A 17,654-nucleotide genomic window follows, 5' to 3' on the forward strand; every position below is an offset into this window, starting at 1 on the left:
AGCCAAATTCGTACGTCCGACCATCCTTACTGACTAACTGACTTGAATTTTTAAATTAATATTCTTATACACTAATTGTTTTTTTCTCGATGCGATTCACTAGCTATCGATAATAATCGATAATTTGATTTGATATTTCTTTACAATTCAGATTTAAATTTACTTTGTAAGTTCTTATTTTGTGTATTTTTTAATTGTATACCTCTCCCGCTTCTCTCTAGTTTGCTTTTTAAAAAAAAGCATATAAATTGCTATTTATTGAAAATTCGTTAGCTCCAATTCGTAGATCAAATTTCAAGAAAGTTGAGTCATAGTTTGATATTTATAAATATAAAAATATAAATGCAAATTGGACTTGAGATAAATTTACAATGGGAAGTTTCTCTATCTATGAATTATGCTTAAGAATTAGACAGCTATTTAGCATACGTTTAGCATAGCCAAATATTTTGATCAAGTATTCAAATTGATCTTTAGCAAATATAATATACTTTACTTTGTTACATATTTGCATTAGTTATATAAATGTGTTCTGTATGGCAGCAGCTAATGATGTAACGCTTATCATACTCGATTTGAGGCTTAACTTCTAGTTGAGAACTTACAGAAAACTTGGAGAAGAAAGAGATTGATTATTTCTCAATCATTATGCGAGGTCTGTTCAAAAAGATATCATGAATTTTAATGATGAATATTAATTTTTATTCATCAGTTATTTTAAACTTGTGTCAACGTTTCAATAATTTGCAAAGTAGTTCAAGAAATATTGATTTTAAATTAATTAATAATTAATAAATAATTAATTAATTATAAATTAATGCATCTTTTATTGGACAACTTTTGATCTTCTTTTGCTTATACCAACAGCCATCATGCAACCCGTCGCAATTCGTACTACGACAGCAGTGGCAGCAGCAGCGCTGGTGTTGTTGCTGCTGCCGCCGCTTCAACTGGTGGTACGGAGCGCAGCGGCGCCAAGACGAGCAATGTCAACAGCACTAGCAGCAACCTTAGCAGCAGCAACAACAACAGCGGCAACATCAGCAACAGCAACACCAGCAATTCAAGCAAAAAGCACTCGCCAGCAATCGCATCCAGCTTGAGGGAGGTCAAGGATTGCGCTACAACGTTGTCGGCTGGTGGTGGCAGTGGCTCCATAGCGGGCGTGCCTCTTGGCGTGGGCTCCACTGTAGCTGGCAGCAATAGTCTGCCACTGGCTGCGGCACAGTCACCCACAGAGCAGGCCAAGAGCCAAATGGCCGCCGTGGTGGCCGCCGCCAGCGTTTCGCCATTCATGAGCAACTTTTTGCCCTTCTCGGGTGGCATTTTTCCAATGATGGACATGAGCAGCACCCAGGCGCTGTTAACGCTGGTAAGTTGGACAACAACAACCACACGAACAAAAAGAAAAGATCTGTTGCTGCGCACCTTCCTTACCAACTCTCTCTCTCTCTGTCTCTCTCCGTCTCTTGCAGGCGCGTGCTGCCAAAGATGCTGAGATACAGCAGATATTGCGCGGCAAGCAACAACAGCAGCAGCAGCAACAGTTGCAGATAAAAGGCAGCAGCTCGAATGCTTCATCGCCCAGTGCCAGCGCATCGAGCACGCCACGTCCCAGTTTAAATGCCGCGCTGCAGCAAGCGGCGCAATTTGTTACACCCGCTTTAATCTACTCGGCTCAACTGCAGCAGCAGCAGCAACAATCGCATCACGCCTCGCGTCAGTCTAGTCCACGTTGCAATGCGGAGGCTGCAAATGTTGCAACGGCAGCGGCGGCGGCGCCTCTGGACTTGAGTTCTCAGCCGCCAGCTGCCAAACGTTTTAAGGCTGAATCATCCACAGCAGCAGCAACAATAACAGCAGCAGCAACTGTTGCAACTGCAACAACAACATCTAGCACACCTTCCCCGCCACTTATAGAGCAGAAGCCAACACTGAATATAGCCGAGGGCCAAAGCAACGCAAACGCCAACGCAACAGCAACAGTTGCTGCTGCAACAGCAGCAGGAGCAACATCGCCAGCGGGCACAGTGCGTCAGTGTCAGGCGCAAAGCGAGGAGGTGAACTCCTGGTCTGTGGACGATGTCTGCACCTTTGTGGGTGGAATTGATATATGCGCCGAATACGTACAGGTAAGCACCAACATTTCGACCACTTTATAGAAAAACCAGCTTGAGCGCAATTCTTTGGCTGGGCTACGGTTTCGTAGCCACATGCAAATTGCTTTAAATTGCCAGCAACCCCACAACCCTCTCGATCCGACTCCTAATTAATGTTTATGGAGCACAGTTTGTTTGTTATCTAGATGCAAGCCCACGCTCGATTAAGATAGCGACTCAAAGGTAGAGAGAATTCGAAAGAGACGAAGGGAGGCAGCACCAAAGAGTAAGGAAGAGAGAGAGAGACAGGGAGACCAATTACCATGCAGCCAAAGTGTATAACCAATCAGCAAATCTTCAAAACTTTAAAACTAATCAACAGAATTTTGAGACAAATTGAAACAGGCTCTAGCTTAAAGCAAATTCTACAAACTATTGCAAAATAACTTTAAACGTATTTTCGTTTAAATTTTCAACTACTTTTTAGTTCAAGCTACCTGTGTATAAAGTATCTTGATAGTAAGAGACAGCAACATTGGAATTGTAGAGCATTTTAAGACTAAACTTATCGCTGTAAAGCGTAGCAGGGGCCCAGATAGTAAACCAATATGAAAGGACTGCAAACGCTCGAAAAGATAAGATAAAGTTGTCCGAAAAGAAATTAAAAGAATTATCAAAATACGCATTGAGAACTCCAATCAGTTTTAGCTAGAAATGAACTCAATCGCAGCTGTTCCTATATCATCTGTGCGTTGAGCAACGACTGAAGATAAGTAGCTAGATTTTTTTGGGAAATTAGTTAAGAAACCTCTGATGTTTCATAACTCATTCTGCTAGAGCCTAAACACACCTAACTCACTCTTCGACTTAGCTCATTCCCCACCCATCTCCTAAAGATCTATGCCTTCAACATCTTTTTGCACCCGCTCTTGCCTCTGTCTCCTCGGCTGCATTTGTTATTCTGGCATCTAGATCAACATCAGATCTTCAGCGCTCGAATTGTATCTCATACAAAATATAACCTATATCATCTATCCTATGGTCCCATTACTGTCAAAGTTCATTTACCCAATGTCAGTTCGCACTTCTACAAGAGTCTTCAGTCTGCGTTCGCATTGCTTTTGCCTAGCTTCCCAGCTTCCTGTCAGACCCATTGGCATGCCGCAAGATTAACTATGCGTTTGAACTTGGCACTGGGACTCAAGAGGACTGGAACTGGGACTCGGGTTTTGTATGGGGAGCATGTGCAGCGGGATTTGAACTCCATTGGCGGCCATTAATATTGTGTGTGCCACGCGAGCATCGCCTCTGCTGCTGCCGCTTGATTCTTGTTGCTGTTGTAATAAAGCTGCGAATGCGGCCAAGTGGCTGTGGCATCTCAGCCAAGAGCTCTGTCTCGCTCTAGCTGTCTGTCTGTGTGTCCAAGCTAGTTGCTCTGGTTGCTCCACATAGCTCGATGTTGTTGTGGCCTAGGTGATCTTTTACGACCAGTTCCGGCAAGTTGAACGACTTTTGATCGGTCAGCCGCTTGCGGTCGACGATCGGTCAACGTCAGGCGTCATTAAAGCCACAGTCAGAGAGCCACATCCATAGCCATGCCATAGCCAGAGCCAGTCTACAGATCCTGCTACACGCGTTAATGGAGGTGAAAACACGGCCACAGCCTCTGCTACGACCAGTCAGCCACAGCCTACCTCAACAACACTGGCCGTTCGTCCGTCCTTTCGCTCGTCCGCCCGTCTGTCTGCCTGCAAAATAAAAAAAAATAGCGTTAACAATTAACATGAAGCTGGAGCTTTAGGTGTTGACACATTTTGATGCATATTAGCCGCTAACATGGCCACATCTTCAGCCACCTTCTGTCAGCTCCTCCTCCTTCTGCTTCTCCTTTTCCTCATCTACCTCTGCATCGGCCTCTGCCAGTTGATAGTCGCCTAATTAGCGAGGCCCAAAAGCCGCTTACCACCCGGTCCATTGAAATCTGCTTACACACAGTTCAAAAACGACATTTGCTGATATGTTTGCGAACCAGTTTAACTATCATACACACACGCACACTCGCACAACAAATCCCCTCTTGACTTTTTTCGCTTGCTCCGCCCCATTTTTGCGATAGACAAAAAGCCAATTGGCGTAATATTCAATTGAATTTATGGCCACAACGACACTTGGCCAGTTGCCTCAAAGACTTACACCTTTTGTGGCATGCATGCATGCATCCATGCATCGGTGCATGCATGTTGCATGCAACTTGTCCCTCTATGTTAGAAGCAACTTTGTCGCTGCGGCTCCTCTGTCTCTCTGTGCATTTGAGATATTGCGGAGGTTGTAAATATTTAGTGCAGAGGTTGCTGGGCAATACAATATATATCTATATATACATATCTATATATATATATATATATATATATATATATGTATATATAGTATATATATGAAGACATTGAGAACTGGTTCAGTGACATTGGCTGCAGTTCAGTCAAAGCTGTAGCTGGACTCGCTGCTTGTCGCATCATGTTGCAAAGAGCGACTGGCAAGTGTTATTGATATTGCTCAGACTTTGCTCATACACACACACACACACACACACACGCAGGTTAGATATAGCCATAAGTTGAAAAGATCTCGAGTCCGAGTGGCTGAGCGCAACCACGCATGGGTGGCTCAATGCGACGGTTTATTATCGCCCCGGTGCAGCTTCAAATGCAGATGAAGTTATAAACCAAAGGCAAACTTGACCAACAGCTGCTGCACCCCAAGCTGCGGCTCTATCCAGCAGGATGCGATATTTTTCCTACGTACATATATACATAAATATTTTTAGGTTGATTTTTGCATTTTAAATGCGCTGATTTATGGCTATATTAAGGCACAATAATAATTTCTATGCGTGATCACAGCAGCTGCAGCCATTGCCATTGCCATTGCCATTGAGTCCAGCTTCTCTCTCTGTCTCTCTCTCTCTCTCTTTCTTTCTCTTTAGAATTTGTTTTCGTGCCTTGCTTTGATTAAGTGTACTAAGACAGCAGGTCGCTGCCTCAGATAAGTGGCATAGATCGCGGATAAAAATGTACATCAATATGGAATGTGAAGTCTAAGAATGTTTACATCAATTATTGAATATCCATGAGATAAATTAAAAGATATTTATCTTAATACGTACTTCTATGCTTATTTAGTTAGTATGCATTATTAGAGAACTCACTGTAGATTCATCTGCTTGAATTTCATTAAAAATGTTTGTTTCTTTAAAGAAGAGGAAGAAGGTTAACATGAAATATCTCTGTGATATTTATATATAACATATATATATAATTGTAATTATCGTAAGTGTAAGTCCCAGAGGAAAGTCAGCTTTTAAATGGGACATATAAATGCGATAAGTAATAAAATTCTTTTAAAGTATAAATACTATTTATTTTTTATGGTAAAATTGTCATCATTAAAATATATTCTAAATACTTTATAGCTTCTCATGCCATCTTAATTTATTCTTTATGATGCGAACTCTGAGATTCTCAAATTTGTTCACTTAGTTAATGTCTCTGATGCAAATTACTTGACTGTTCAATGCCTAACACGACCATATTAATCATTTTAAAATGCTAAATCTAATGTATGATTCGAACCCTGAACTTCTCTCTCATGCAAATTGCGCTCAATATTCAAGTCGAATTCAATATTCACAAATTTACAGAGCTGTTGACTTCAACCTGTTGTTGAACTCGTTTTTACTATTTGAAATCGTATTTCTCTCGTTTGGCCATTAGTCTCACTTATCTATCATGTGAATTGTAGTGTACTTAATCAAAATGTAATACTGTAATTTCCCAAACTGAATGCTGCTTGGTGAGGCACTTGAAAGCTTAAGCTTTGAACTTGCCTCTGCCCTAAATGGCCCGAATTAGTTTTTTCTCATTTTTTTGCAGTTGTGGCTTTGTGTGCGTGTGATGACATTCAGGAATGTTTCCCAAGACACAAGCTCTACAACAAGCTCGCTGCTGAACCTCTGAACAAAGCTGTCAAAAAAAATAGTAGAAAAAACGGCAAGCAACGCGGAACTGTTAGCCGCCCCCTCTGGCTCTCTCGTCACAATCTTCAGAGCCATTTGCTGGCTTGTTTGTCTTGGCTTGTAGTATCTCCATCTTCGGTGCTCAGGGTGTTCGGTCGGGCCAAGTACTTACTTGTACTCTTACTCGTCGCCTCGCCATCAGGCCGTCATAGTCGTATAGTCGCGCTCGTACTTATTGTATTTGACATGCCAAATGCCAAAAGTACACGTAGGCGTCATAAGATTCATGACTCGAACTCCAACTCGAACTCAGAAAACCAAAAAACGAAAACGGAAACATTTTAACTTTGTACTGTTGACATTTGTATGCTCTAGGATTAAGGCTGAATGGGCTAATGCAGATAAAGAACTAAATGATTTCACTAATGCAATATTATCAGTAAAGTAGGGCAGAGGGCTAGAGGTTGGCATGGCTCCAGCTAAAATATTTATAAAAATAGAATAAAAATATATAATATTCAATGAGCATGACAACTACAAATCGAAACTGAAATAGGATTTTTCCTTAGGTCGGAAATCCTCTACCTTATTATCTATGTTACTCTTAGCAGTTTCAAACTGTGACGCATATTGCCTGTACCAAATGTTAGAGTATTCAAAAGGAAAAAAACTATCTTGGTTGAGCCCACGGTGTCGTGTCGCGGTCGCTGCGAGTCGAACGTTCTGCGCGCGCGGCTCAGACAAGAGTCTAAGCCCAGGCACAAGACAACGTGTTATTGTTGCTTGGGTTCACATAAATGTCAAGCAGGCAACAACAAATGCATAACTCGAACACACACACACTGAGATATATATATATATCTATATAGAGTGCAGATCGCCTTAGCTCTAGATATTGCGGCAAAGTTAACGCCCCCGCTTAAAGCATTGCAGTTGGCCCTCGTCTCGTATGCATTTCAAAGTCGACCCTATTATTAGACGCGCGCAGTTTCATATTTCAGCATTATAAAAGCAAACATCATTATCTTCAAGATCATCATTAGCATTTGCGCACAAATGTCAAAGCTGAGTTAACTCTGCCTCGCCCTCTCTCCACAGTAAAGCTTCGCACTTGTCACTTGAGCCTAGGCTGAAAGGTCTTGTCTATATCGTACCTTTAGCCATTTGCTAGCAGCTGCATCTTTTTGCATCTTTTGCCTTTTATTTGTTTACCTCAAGTTGTATTAAAGTTTGATTTTTTATAGCCCAGTTTGCTCGTTACTTAGGCCTTCTTGACCATGCATAAATGTCGCTAAATCTTTATTTATTTTCACTCTCGGTCTGTCCGCCTCTCTATCTCCCTTTGATTAGCTCGATTTTGGCCCATTCAATTGATTTGGAAAGTTGCATTAAAATGCAATTTGAGCCCAAGCAAATTGTTGCATATGAGTTGGGCTTTAGCAGGAAGTTGTTGAGGGAAATGACTCGACTGGGCAGCATTTTCTTTTTGCCTTTTTCAAAAGGTTTTTCATTTATTGTTTTTCTCAGTTTCTTTTTTATTGAGAATTTGTTACACCACTTGAATCGTATGACTCGTCGCTTTTGTTGCTCACAGTTCAATAGTTAATGACATAATAAAGATCAAAAGTTAATGCTGACGTTGCCTCTGATCTTCGAGTGTTTTTTTCTTTGTATCTCAAATCAGTTTTAATGAGGGCGGATTTCTAATTCAAATTGTTAAGGCTGTTTCTGAAGGCTTAGCAGCAGACTGAAATAAAATAATATTAAATACATTTCATACTAATGATATCTTAGGGTATTAGCGTTTCTATTTAATCAATATACAGCAAATATTTTTTAGTTTTATTTGGTTTATCAAGCTGTCTGCCTTTATAATCGTGTATGCCGAAAACTATGCTCAACAAAATCAATTGCCTTTGCTTAGCTGAAGATACATAAAGTTCAATTTTATGGATTGCAAGATAAAGAAACGAAAAGAAACAGAAACAAGGAGTACCTGTGTTTGCACCCAAAGCTGTGTTTGCACTTTCCTCTCACTTGACCGATCTGAGGCGATCAAAACTTGTGTAAGTGTTATGGCTGTAGCGCCGCAAGGTTCCGTTTCTAACATGCTGCGACTGACTAACGGTACGGCTGTGTCTGCCTATGCACTGAACTTTCATAGCCCCAAAGGAAATTTGTGGCGAGCAGCAAAACTTTGTGGCCTAATGATTATAAACGTAACGATCTATGCGAGTTGCTCTTGGTTGTTGTTGATGTTGCTGTTGCGGCGTTGGCGGTCAACGCATTATCAGCTAGACTCAGTCAACAGCAACAAAACTACCGCACACGAGACAGCAGCAACAACAGCCAACAACAACAAGAGGCAAGTGAGGCACGTGCTAAACATGCAACTCCTACTCTTGCCACGGCCAAGGCAGCAGCCAGCAGCCAGCAGTCAGCCACACGGACACGACCACCATTCACTCTCCGTCAGTCACTGACTGAGAGATCGAGCAGCGGCAGCAATATGCTAGCCATTAATCCATGAATTACTTAAAACCACATTCCGTGTAGGGGCGGGAGGAGCAACATTTAAATTGCCCGCTTACCGCCATATTTCAATATATTGGCAACTCGTCGTCGTCGTCGTAGTCCTCGTCCTGGTTGCTGCTGGCAGCCCGCCTACTAAAAATTGCAACGACAAGCAATTTTTGCTGTTACTTTTTGCCCCCTTCTCGTTGTTGTTGCTGTTTTTTTTTTGTTCGCTTTGATATTGTTGCACGATAATGATGTCGTCTGTTTGATGATGTTGGCCATGGCCAAGGAGCGCAGTTAGAACAATCACCTACATTGAAGAACTTGAGAACTTTGGGGCAAAAATCACAGCACGAAAGCAAATGATTGCAATCGACGACGAGTATGTTGCTGCAACTGCAACTGTTGCTGCTTCTGCTGCTGCTGCTGCAGGCCATGCAAGTTGCAGTTGCCGCATGCTGGTGCAGAGGTTATATGCAGCGAAGGTTAAGAGGTGGCCACACGGCGCATCGAGCTGCCATCTAACTGACAGGCCAGCAACAGCAGCAGCAGCAGCAGCAAAGCCAAGTCTGCCAGCAATATAATATGAAAGAGGGACAGAGGGAGATGGGTGAGGGAAAGAGTGATGCCAGCCAATAGCAGCAGCAGCAGCAGTCCATGACTGGAAGCAAAAAACAATCACAATAACGAATTGCCTTGGAAAAGAGACCGACTATTGGATACCTGCTAGTCTTGAAGATAGGTTTTAGTCAATTAGAAACCAAAATAATGTTGAAACTATAGAAAAATCATCCAAAATGATATTTATCGATGATAATATACTCCACAAAAGTGAGTACATCAAATAAAGTCTATTTATCGATAACATTTATCGTTAGTATATAATTTGGAGTGTGATTCGCTGTACGTAAGATGAATTTAGTAGAATAGACATCTAAATGTTGAAGTATAATAATCAATAATCAATATTTATCGATTTTGATAAGTTATCGCTGAGCTAGAGAATCAATTCAAAGACTAGATGTTATTTATATTTAATATATATCGAAAGCAAAGTTTCTAAAACTAATTATTATTTAATGCTGCTGTTAAGCTATCGATAACGATAACATATCAAATTTATACTAAACAAATTTTACATCAGTTGCTCTCCATTCTGCTCAATAATATGTCTACTCTATAAGCAGTATACCCCTTGCAACACTTTCCCGAATTTACAGGGTATTGAACGCTCAGTCCGAGACCGTAAGTCAAATGCCAAGCAGCAGAGATCATGGTTCGAGTTCGACTTCGGGAACCCGCGTTGCCGGATTTGAGAAAAAAAAACAAAAAAAATCAGTGCCGGGCCACAAGTCCAGGCAGGTCGGCAGCGGCGTCAGCGTCGACGGCGACGTTGACTGCAACGTCGCTCGTGGTGTGTTATCAAAGCTGATGATGATTATACCCACTTGCACGCCTTTTTTTGTGTGCGCCACTGCGCCCCCCTTGAAAAAGCAAACAGGAAGCCGGCCTGAGCTGAGCCTTTGCCAATTGGCTGCTGTAGCTGCCCCTGCAACACGTTGCTGCAGTTCGGAGCTCGCAGCTCGTTGCATGCATTATTATTATGCGCATGCGCACAGTTGGGGCATATAATCTAAAATTGTATCTTTGGCGTGTAACCCGGGGCACTTTCTGCTGCTGCAGCAGCTTCTCTTTTAGCCTCTTCCTTAGGATCAGAAAAGAGCAGAAACAAAACAAAAGGTAAAATAAACTGATTATGTGCCCCACTCGACTCGAACTCCAGCACCAATGGGTTGCTGCCAAAGAAAATTAACAGCGCTCTGTAGTCGAGGGTCTTCAAGGGTCTTTGAGGTTCTTCGAGGGTCTCCGCGTTACTTCCCTCTCATCCTCTGGCTTGTTGCTGCAGTTGGCAGCCTTTTGTTTGCGGCTGTCCGCTTGGGTCACATCAAATTTGCTAATATTTTGACCTCCAGATATAATATAAGGCTGCTCGTGATTGCACAGTGGGTCAAGTGCTACGAGTGCATATTGAAATATCAATTTTTAATTATATATGTCTAAAAGCCGAAAATTGTATGCTGTATATCAATAACTCATTGATTATTTAACTAATATAAGAAAATTTAAATTATATTTTATACCTCTATTATATAGCTCAATTAGGAATATTAATGCTTACCAGAAGCTTATATAGCAGCGATATATTATCGATTACTAATTTAAATATGCTTCGGTAATATGTATACGTATATTAGACTTAATATCTGGTCAGAATATTCAATATTATACAAATACTAATCGAAATTGCACAGTTATCGATATTATTTGCCAACCACTGTAGCACGACTTCATTATGCTCGCGGCGGTAGCTGTGAAAAGCAAGAGAGCAAGAAATCTTAATTATTACCAAAAAACCCAGACAGAAATCCCGAATCCGACGCCGACGCTGGCTCAGACACTCGGCCAGGCAGTAGTAAAATTTGATGGGCCTTTGAGGCGGCGTTTTGTGTAATTTACTAAACTATCTAATAGAATAAGCGAGCTTTTTGTTTAAGGCAGCGCGAAGCGTTGCCTGATTGTTAGAATCAATCAAGAGCCGAAACTAAGCTTGGTCTAAATTCCACAGTTCAAGCAATTTCCAACACCTTTCGGCTAGTGCACGTGCCCAAGCAATTGCTGTTGTTGCTATTCTTGCAACGTGGCCTGTGTATGTGTGTGCGAGTGTGTGAGTTGGCGGGAAAGGTAGGTGGGGTTAGTGGAAGCCCACCTAGTATTGCCTGAATGCGTAACAAGATCAAACCACAGCCACCGCAGCAGAGGATGTTTGGCATTAAGCGTAATTGTTGGTTGCTCCGGTCAGCCAGTCAGCCAGTCAGCCACTCACCCAGTCAGCAAGACCAACAGCAGCAGCAGCAGCAGCAACAGCAAAGGCAAAAAAATACAAAATCATTAAATACTCGTACTTGGTAGCTACCCAAAATCAAAGCCAAAGTCACAAGTGGAGTGTAGCCAAACAAGTCAACTTTTTAGGTGGGCAGATCGAGCCAACAAACAACTGGACAGCAGCAGCAGCTACAGCAACAGCAACAGTTGCCGTGGCCCATCAACAACCTTTGGCTGGCTGTTGCTGCCGCTGCTGCTGACGGCAATCAGGTCGAACTCGAAGCCGCAGTCGAGTCGCTTTTGGCCAGACATGAAGAATTACAATGAGTAGGTAGTTGGGCGCAATTGCCACAGCAGCAACAGCAACAGCAACAACAACAGCAACAGGCCTCTGTCTTGGCAGCAGGTCGGCCCACGTTCCTCGACTGCTGGACTGCTCCCGGGCATAGGTAGCACAAAAAGCTGTTCAATTTAGAATTCAAATTGTTGTCTTCGCTTGTGCCCCTTGTTGTTGATGTTGCTGCTGCTGCTGCTGCCGCCGCCGCTGCTGCTGCTGTTGGTGGTACATTTAAAGTTGTTGCTGTGGCTCTGGCTTTAAGGTTAAGCAGGTCAAAATCCGTACAACTAAATTGAGCGCAGAAATACAATTGAGCCCGGACTGCAGCTTGAAATTCATTTTTGATAGTGTGCGAGAGTGTGCGTGTGTGTGTTGCCCCGCTCAAATTAAAATGTATTTCGACAGCAACAACAACACTTGCCGCAGAGCAACAGAGATAGAATGGGAGAGAGCGAGACAGCAATCGATGACCAGAAGCAGCCAGAAGCACTTTTGTAGCCGCTTATTAGTGCGCCCTTGTGTATATTTTAGTGTTTTATTATGCTCGCTAAGTAATTGAAACAAAAGTATATTAGCATTCCATAAACTGAAGCTCGACTGAAAAAGATCAAAAACCAGATCAAACCAAAGCTTAACTCTCAATAGAACTTGCAAGCCAATCTCTTTTGGGCTGCAAGCGAGCATTATGCAGTCGCCTATGCTCGTCTAACTTGACTTTTGGTAGCTGCTGCAAAGCTCATAAAGAACTTATTTTAAGATCAAATCAAAGCTTAGCTGTCAATAAAATCGACAATCCAATATATCTTAAGCGAGCATTATGCAGTCGCATATACCCACCCGACTTGACTTCGGCTGCCTCCTTTGCGGCTGGCTCGTATGAAAAGGGTCCCCCAATGGCAAAGCGGCACGTTTCAATTTGACGCATGAGCAGGATCTGAACTCGACTTTTGACTTGCGCACGGACAGGCTATTCATTCATACATTCATTCATATATATGTATATTATATATATATTTTAGATATTCTTTCTTCTTGGTATTTTGATGGGCTTTTTAGAGACTGAAAATTAAAACAAAAGTTGCTTTTTATGAGCTCCCAAAGTGGCCAGTTCTATGTAAATATTGAGCAACAAAATGTCTTTATTTGGCTAAAATGCGTTCTTTATCGATCTATAAAGTGCGCCAAAAAACTATTTTTACAAAATCAAAGAAAAAACAAAAAAAAAACAGAAAAATAAAAAGAAAAACTTGAAATCTCATAAATTTTGAGGAATACCGACAAATATTTTTTACGACTTCTTTAACAACCGAATCCAATCAAGAGTTCACAAGCTTTTTCATCAAAGTGATTTCTGTTGCTGTTTCAGTGTCAAAACTTGAACTATAAACTTGACTGGATTGAAAAGTTGTAGGCAGCGTATTAATCTAATGCAAAGTCGAGGCTTAGGGATTAGCTTGGACTATAAAAACCAGTGTCATAAACCTAATCGAAATTTGAGGAATTCCAACTCATTTATCTATTGTGTAGTATTTTTTACCCTCATCCATTCTTTTTTGTTCAGTCATTTGTTGAAAACTTTCAAATGGTAAACGTTTTAATTTATTATAAAACACACTAATCGTCGATATTTGGTTTTTATTTTGCCAGTCACAACAAAATTAGCATTTCAGACATATTTACTGGTTTATCTGTCAGCCAAACTATTTGATATCAAATTTATATACGATATTTAGTGCGCTATTAAAAGCTTGGAAATATAAAATATATTTAAAATTGTTTTTAATTATTTAATTTGTGGGCTCTTTAGATGAAATAGCAGTGAGGGTTGTTGAGGAGGCTCCCACTTCAGCGCTCTGGCAACATTAAATTGACATATTTATTTATTTATATTATAAAATTACTGTCATATTGATAGTTTTCAAATTCAAGCAAAACTGTGAAGCAGAGCTTAAAAGTCAAATCTTGTTCCAACTGGGGTCTTTTTTAGCTGTATCAACTGCTTCCAGGGTATCTATTAGTCGAGTCCGTCTCATTTCTAACGCTAACAACATGCCGCACAGTTGCATTTCGTTGGCCTTTTGTTTGATGCTCCAAAATGATTTGCATATTTCCATATTTTTTGTTGGTTTGTAAATTGCCCTCGTTGCCAGAGAAAGAGTCCAATTACATTGCGTGCAGCTAAGCTGGACTGCCAACTGCAACTGCAACTGCAACTGCACACATGGCAATTGGAATTGTAGCTTGAGTTCGAGTTGGAATTGTTGTCGAAGTCGGAATTTGAATTGGAGTTCAAAGTCAAGACCAAGTCGCACATTCAAATCTGTTTTCGATGGTATTGTTATGGTTAACTTGCCGGCTAGTTAAAGTCAGCATTTGTTGCTGTCGTCGCTGTTGTTGTTGCTCTTCTATTGTTGTTGCTGTGGTGCTGCCTTGTCAATTATTGGTAGAACAAAATTTAGAACGCAAAAAATATAGTTGGTAACCACAAAGACACCAAATCAATGCCTTGATATTATTGTTATTGTTCTTGTTATGACAGTCAAGAGTCCAAATTCAATGCTAAGTCTCAAACCAACTCATACAAAAAGCCACCAATTTCCGGTATGAATTCATTGAAGTTTTCTTTTATCTAATTCTACCTCAGTTAGCTACGTAGCTCAGATAAATTTGTTATACTCGGAAATGCTGATATAATGCCTACTGAGAATTATTTCGAATTCCATAAGATTGCATCGTTTTTTAAGAACTTGATTTGTTTTTCTGGCATATGAAAATCCCCTATTAACGATTAAACTAAATGATGTACAAAATAGTAGTGTTTTATGAATGAATTGGGTCATGATAAGTCAGAAAATATTGATTTTGCACCTGGTTTTCGATCGATAACGAGTATCAAGCGGTCTTTACCTCTCCAAAAACTATTTCGAAACTGAAAGCAAAATTCATAGTTGTATTTGTTGTTAATACACTTAAATTAATCTTAGGCTTAGATCACTTAAATTAATTAATTAAAAATAATAAACTATTGAGTCTTGAAACTTAAAGTTTTGCCCACGAGAAGTCAGTTTTTTTTTTTAGCAGTTTTCCAATCTTAATCTAATCATGGAAGTTTAATGTGTGAGGGCTGTTACGTTTTTGTCATATGTGGATCTGTGGTCGTCAAGGTTCTCAGTTGCATACCAGTCGGCTGTCCGAATAGCTTCGACTCGTATATCCTTGCACGTCGCTCGGACTCTTCTTTAACTAGCTTCTTATTCAAAAGGAACTTTGCCAGCTTAAGTTTCTCATAAACGGATATATTGTTGTTTGCTTGTTGCATCAACTCCAAGTCTACTGTAGCGGCCCAAGGACGGCGTGTGGTAATTTCTGTCTGATAAAAAGCAGTATTGTTGACCTTAAAAGGATTAGGCTTGATAAATATGGCCACATAACCGGGTTGCTTTACATCACGGTCCACAGGAAAAACACTGTAGAAATTAAAAATTGGTGTGGGAAAATAATAATATTGTTAAAAGAGGTTTAGCCTTACCAAGGGGCGTTCGATGAGCTTTCTATCTTGGCACCCCACCATCCGCCCAACACTCGAAAGGGGCACGAACGATTTCTGCCCGAATCCAGTACAATCACCTCACCCACTGAAAAGTACAGCAAATCCGAGGTGTTCGCCTCGACAAGATGAGCCTTGCGCAGCATGAAGAGGTCATTGAAGCCTGATATAACAACGTCATCGTATAGATTATAGACCGGCTGTTTGTTGTTATTCTGGCCAATTATTAGCATAGCCAGGCGCATTGTGTTTATTATGTGAGCCAAGGATAAAAAATTAATATTCAAATCTTTGTAGTCTTCCGTGAGATAGCCAAATATCCAATGCCTAAAGTGCAGGCGAGTTGGCAGCTCCATTCGATTCATTAGCAGCCAAGGACCGCCCCAGCTATTGTGGAACTCACACAAAATTTTGACTGGTAGCCCGCGATCCCGAGCTAGTGTAATGCCAAAGACCTCATGTAATTGCATATCCTCCTTACATTCGGCTTCCGGATAATCGAAAAATTTGGGTGGATGCGGCGTTGGCTTTAACCAATCAGCGGTTGTCGGCGTCGGAATGGTTGATGTCGTATTATCACCACCCGTTGCATTGCCATTATCACCTGTTCCATCACCACCTGTTCCATCATCACTTGTTCCATCACCACCTGTTCCATCACTGCCCGTTCCATCACCACCTGTTCCATCATCACCTGTTCCATTACTGCCTGTTCCATCCGCTCCTGTTCCATCATCACCTGTTCCATTACTGCCTGTTCCATCCGCTCCTGTTCCATCATCACCTGTTCCATCTCCACCTGTTCCATTATCACCTGTCCCGTCAATGCCTGTTCCATCACTACCCGTTCCATCACCACCTGTTCCATCACTGCCTGTTCCATTACCACCGGTTCCATCATCACTTGTTCCATTACCATCTGCTTCATTACTGTCTGTTCCATCACCGAATGATTCATTACTGGCTGTTCCATCATCACCTGTTTCATCTCCACCCGTTTCATTACTGGCTGTTCCATCATCACCTGTTTCATCTCCACCAGTTCCATCACTACCTGTTCCATTATCACCTGTTCCATCATTGCCTGTTCCATCACCACCTGTTTCATTACTGGCTGTTCCATCATCACCTGTTTCATCTCCACCAGTTCCATCACTACCTGTTCCATTATCACCTGTTCCATCATCACCTGTTCCATCATTGCCTGTTCCATTACCACCTGTTCCATCATCACTTGTTCCATCACCACCTATTTCATTACTGGCTGTTCCATCGTCACCTGTTTCATCTCCACCAGTTCCATCACTACCTGTTCCATTATCACCTGTTCCATCATCTCCTGTTCCATCACTATCTGTTCCATCACTGCCTGTTCCATCATCACCTGTTCCATCACCACCTGTTCCATCACATCCTGTTTCACCATTGCCTGTTTCATTATCGCATGTTCCATCACAGCCCGTTTCACCATTGCCAGTTTCATTATCGCATGTTCCATCACTGCCTTTTCCATTACAGCCCGTTTCACTATTGCCTGCTTCATTGCATCCCGTTTCAATACTGCCTTTTTTATTACTGCATTTTTCATCTTTGCAGGCTCCATTAGTTATGATGGTTGTTTTGGTTGTCCCAGTTTCTTCCTTGGGAATAGGCAAAACTTTTATATGTGAATTATGTGAAGGCATAGGTAAATCATTGTTTACCTTCGGCAACTTCGTTGCTGTTTTCAGGATCAGAACCATTTTCTTTTGGATCAGGTATCTCATCTTCTGTACTTACCCTCGGAGCGGTCTGCGCCTGCTTAGCGATTCTTTGCTGGTTATCTGATGAGCCTATTTCAACTGTGCCGCTCTCATCGTTGCCATTGGGCTGTTGTGGATTCCGAAAGTTGTTGAATACAAAATTAATATAGTACGTTTGACCAAGCACCGCCAGGGGCAACATAACTGTCCACAGGTAACAGAGCAGCATTACTACTACTGATGACCACCAAGGGAACACTGATGGACACGCCTCAGCCGGGGGTTCTCTTTATAGACTCGGTTCCCGACTGCAACCAATGCGTTTAACACTGCGCTGATTATGATATCACTCCGTCATTTATGACCCATAAAACTTTATTCGATTTGCATTGCATGGCAATCGAACCTTAATAGACATGATCAACTAGAACTCATGCGGGGATATCCGAAGCCCAGTAATCGAACGACGCCAATGCACAGTTGAAGTTAATAAGAAACTGCGACCGAACATATGAGA

General features: G+C 41.5%; 2 protein-coding genes across 7 annotated transcripts in view; one reads left to right on the forward strand and one right to left on the reverse strand.

Annotated features, from left to right (window-relative positions):
* LOC111596136 (homeobox protein 5) overlaps positions 1 to 17,654 on the forward strand; it is a 68,187-nt gene that overhangs the window by 47,562 nt on the left and 2,971 nt on the right. For all 4 annotated transcript variants that reach the window (XM_023310212.2, XM_023310214.2, XM_023310215.2 and 1 more), the window contains 2 exons: positions 868 to 1,372; positions 1,476 to 2,132. In XM_023310212.2, the coding sequence (XP_023165980.2) occupies positions 868 to 1,372; positions 1,476 to 2,132 (1,162 nt within the window). The remainder of the gene's footprint in view (positions 1 to 867; positions 1,373 to 1,475; positions 2,133 to 17,654) is intronic.
* LOC111596137 (spore wall protein 2) lies at positions 14,886 to 17,414 on the reverse strand. 3 transcript variants are annotated; one of them, XM_030223416.1, is made up of 3 exons: positions 17,175 to 17,414; positions 15,378 to 17,035; positions 14,886 to 15,315 (listed from the first exon to the last, which is right to left on the reverse strand). In XM_030223416.1, the coding sequence occupies exons 1-3, from the start codon at positions 17,364 to 17,366 to the stop codon at positions 14,976 to 14,978; spliced, it is 2,190 nt and encodes a 729-aa protein (XP_030079276.1). In that variant the 5' UTR covers positions 17,367 to 17,414; the 3' UTR covers positions 14,886 to 14,975. The 3 variants fall into 3 exon arrangements, with proteins under 3 accessions (XP_030079276.1, XP_030079275.1, XP_030079277.1); XM_030223415.1 differs by having other exon boundaries at positions 15,378 to 17,031; positions 17,099 to 17,414; XM_030223417.1 differs by having other exon boundaries at positions 17,099 to 17,240.

This window comes from Drosophila hydei, unplaced genomic scaffold (genome assembly GCF_003285905.1).
Source record: "Drosophila hydei strain 15085-1641.00,03,60 unplaced genomic scaffold, DhydRS2 tig00000172-arrow-pilon, whole genome shotgun sequence".
Lineage (NCBI taxonomy): Eukaryota > Metazoa > Arthropoda > Insecta > Diptera > Drosophilidae > Drosophila > Drosophila hydei.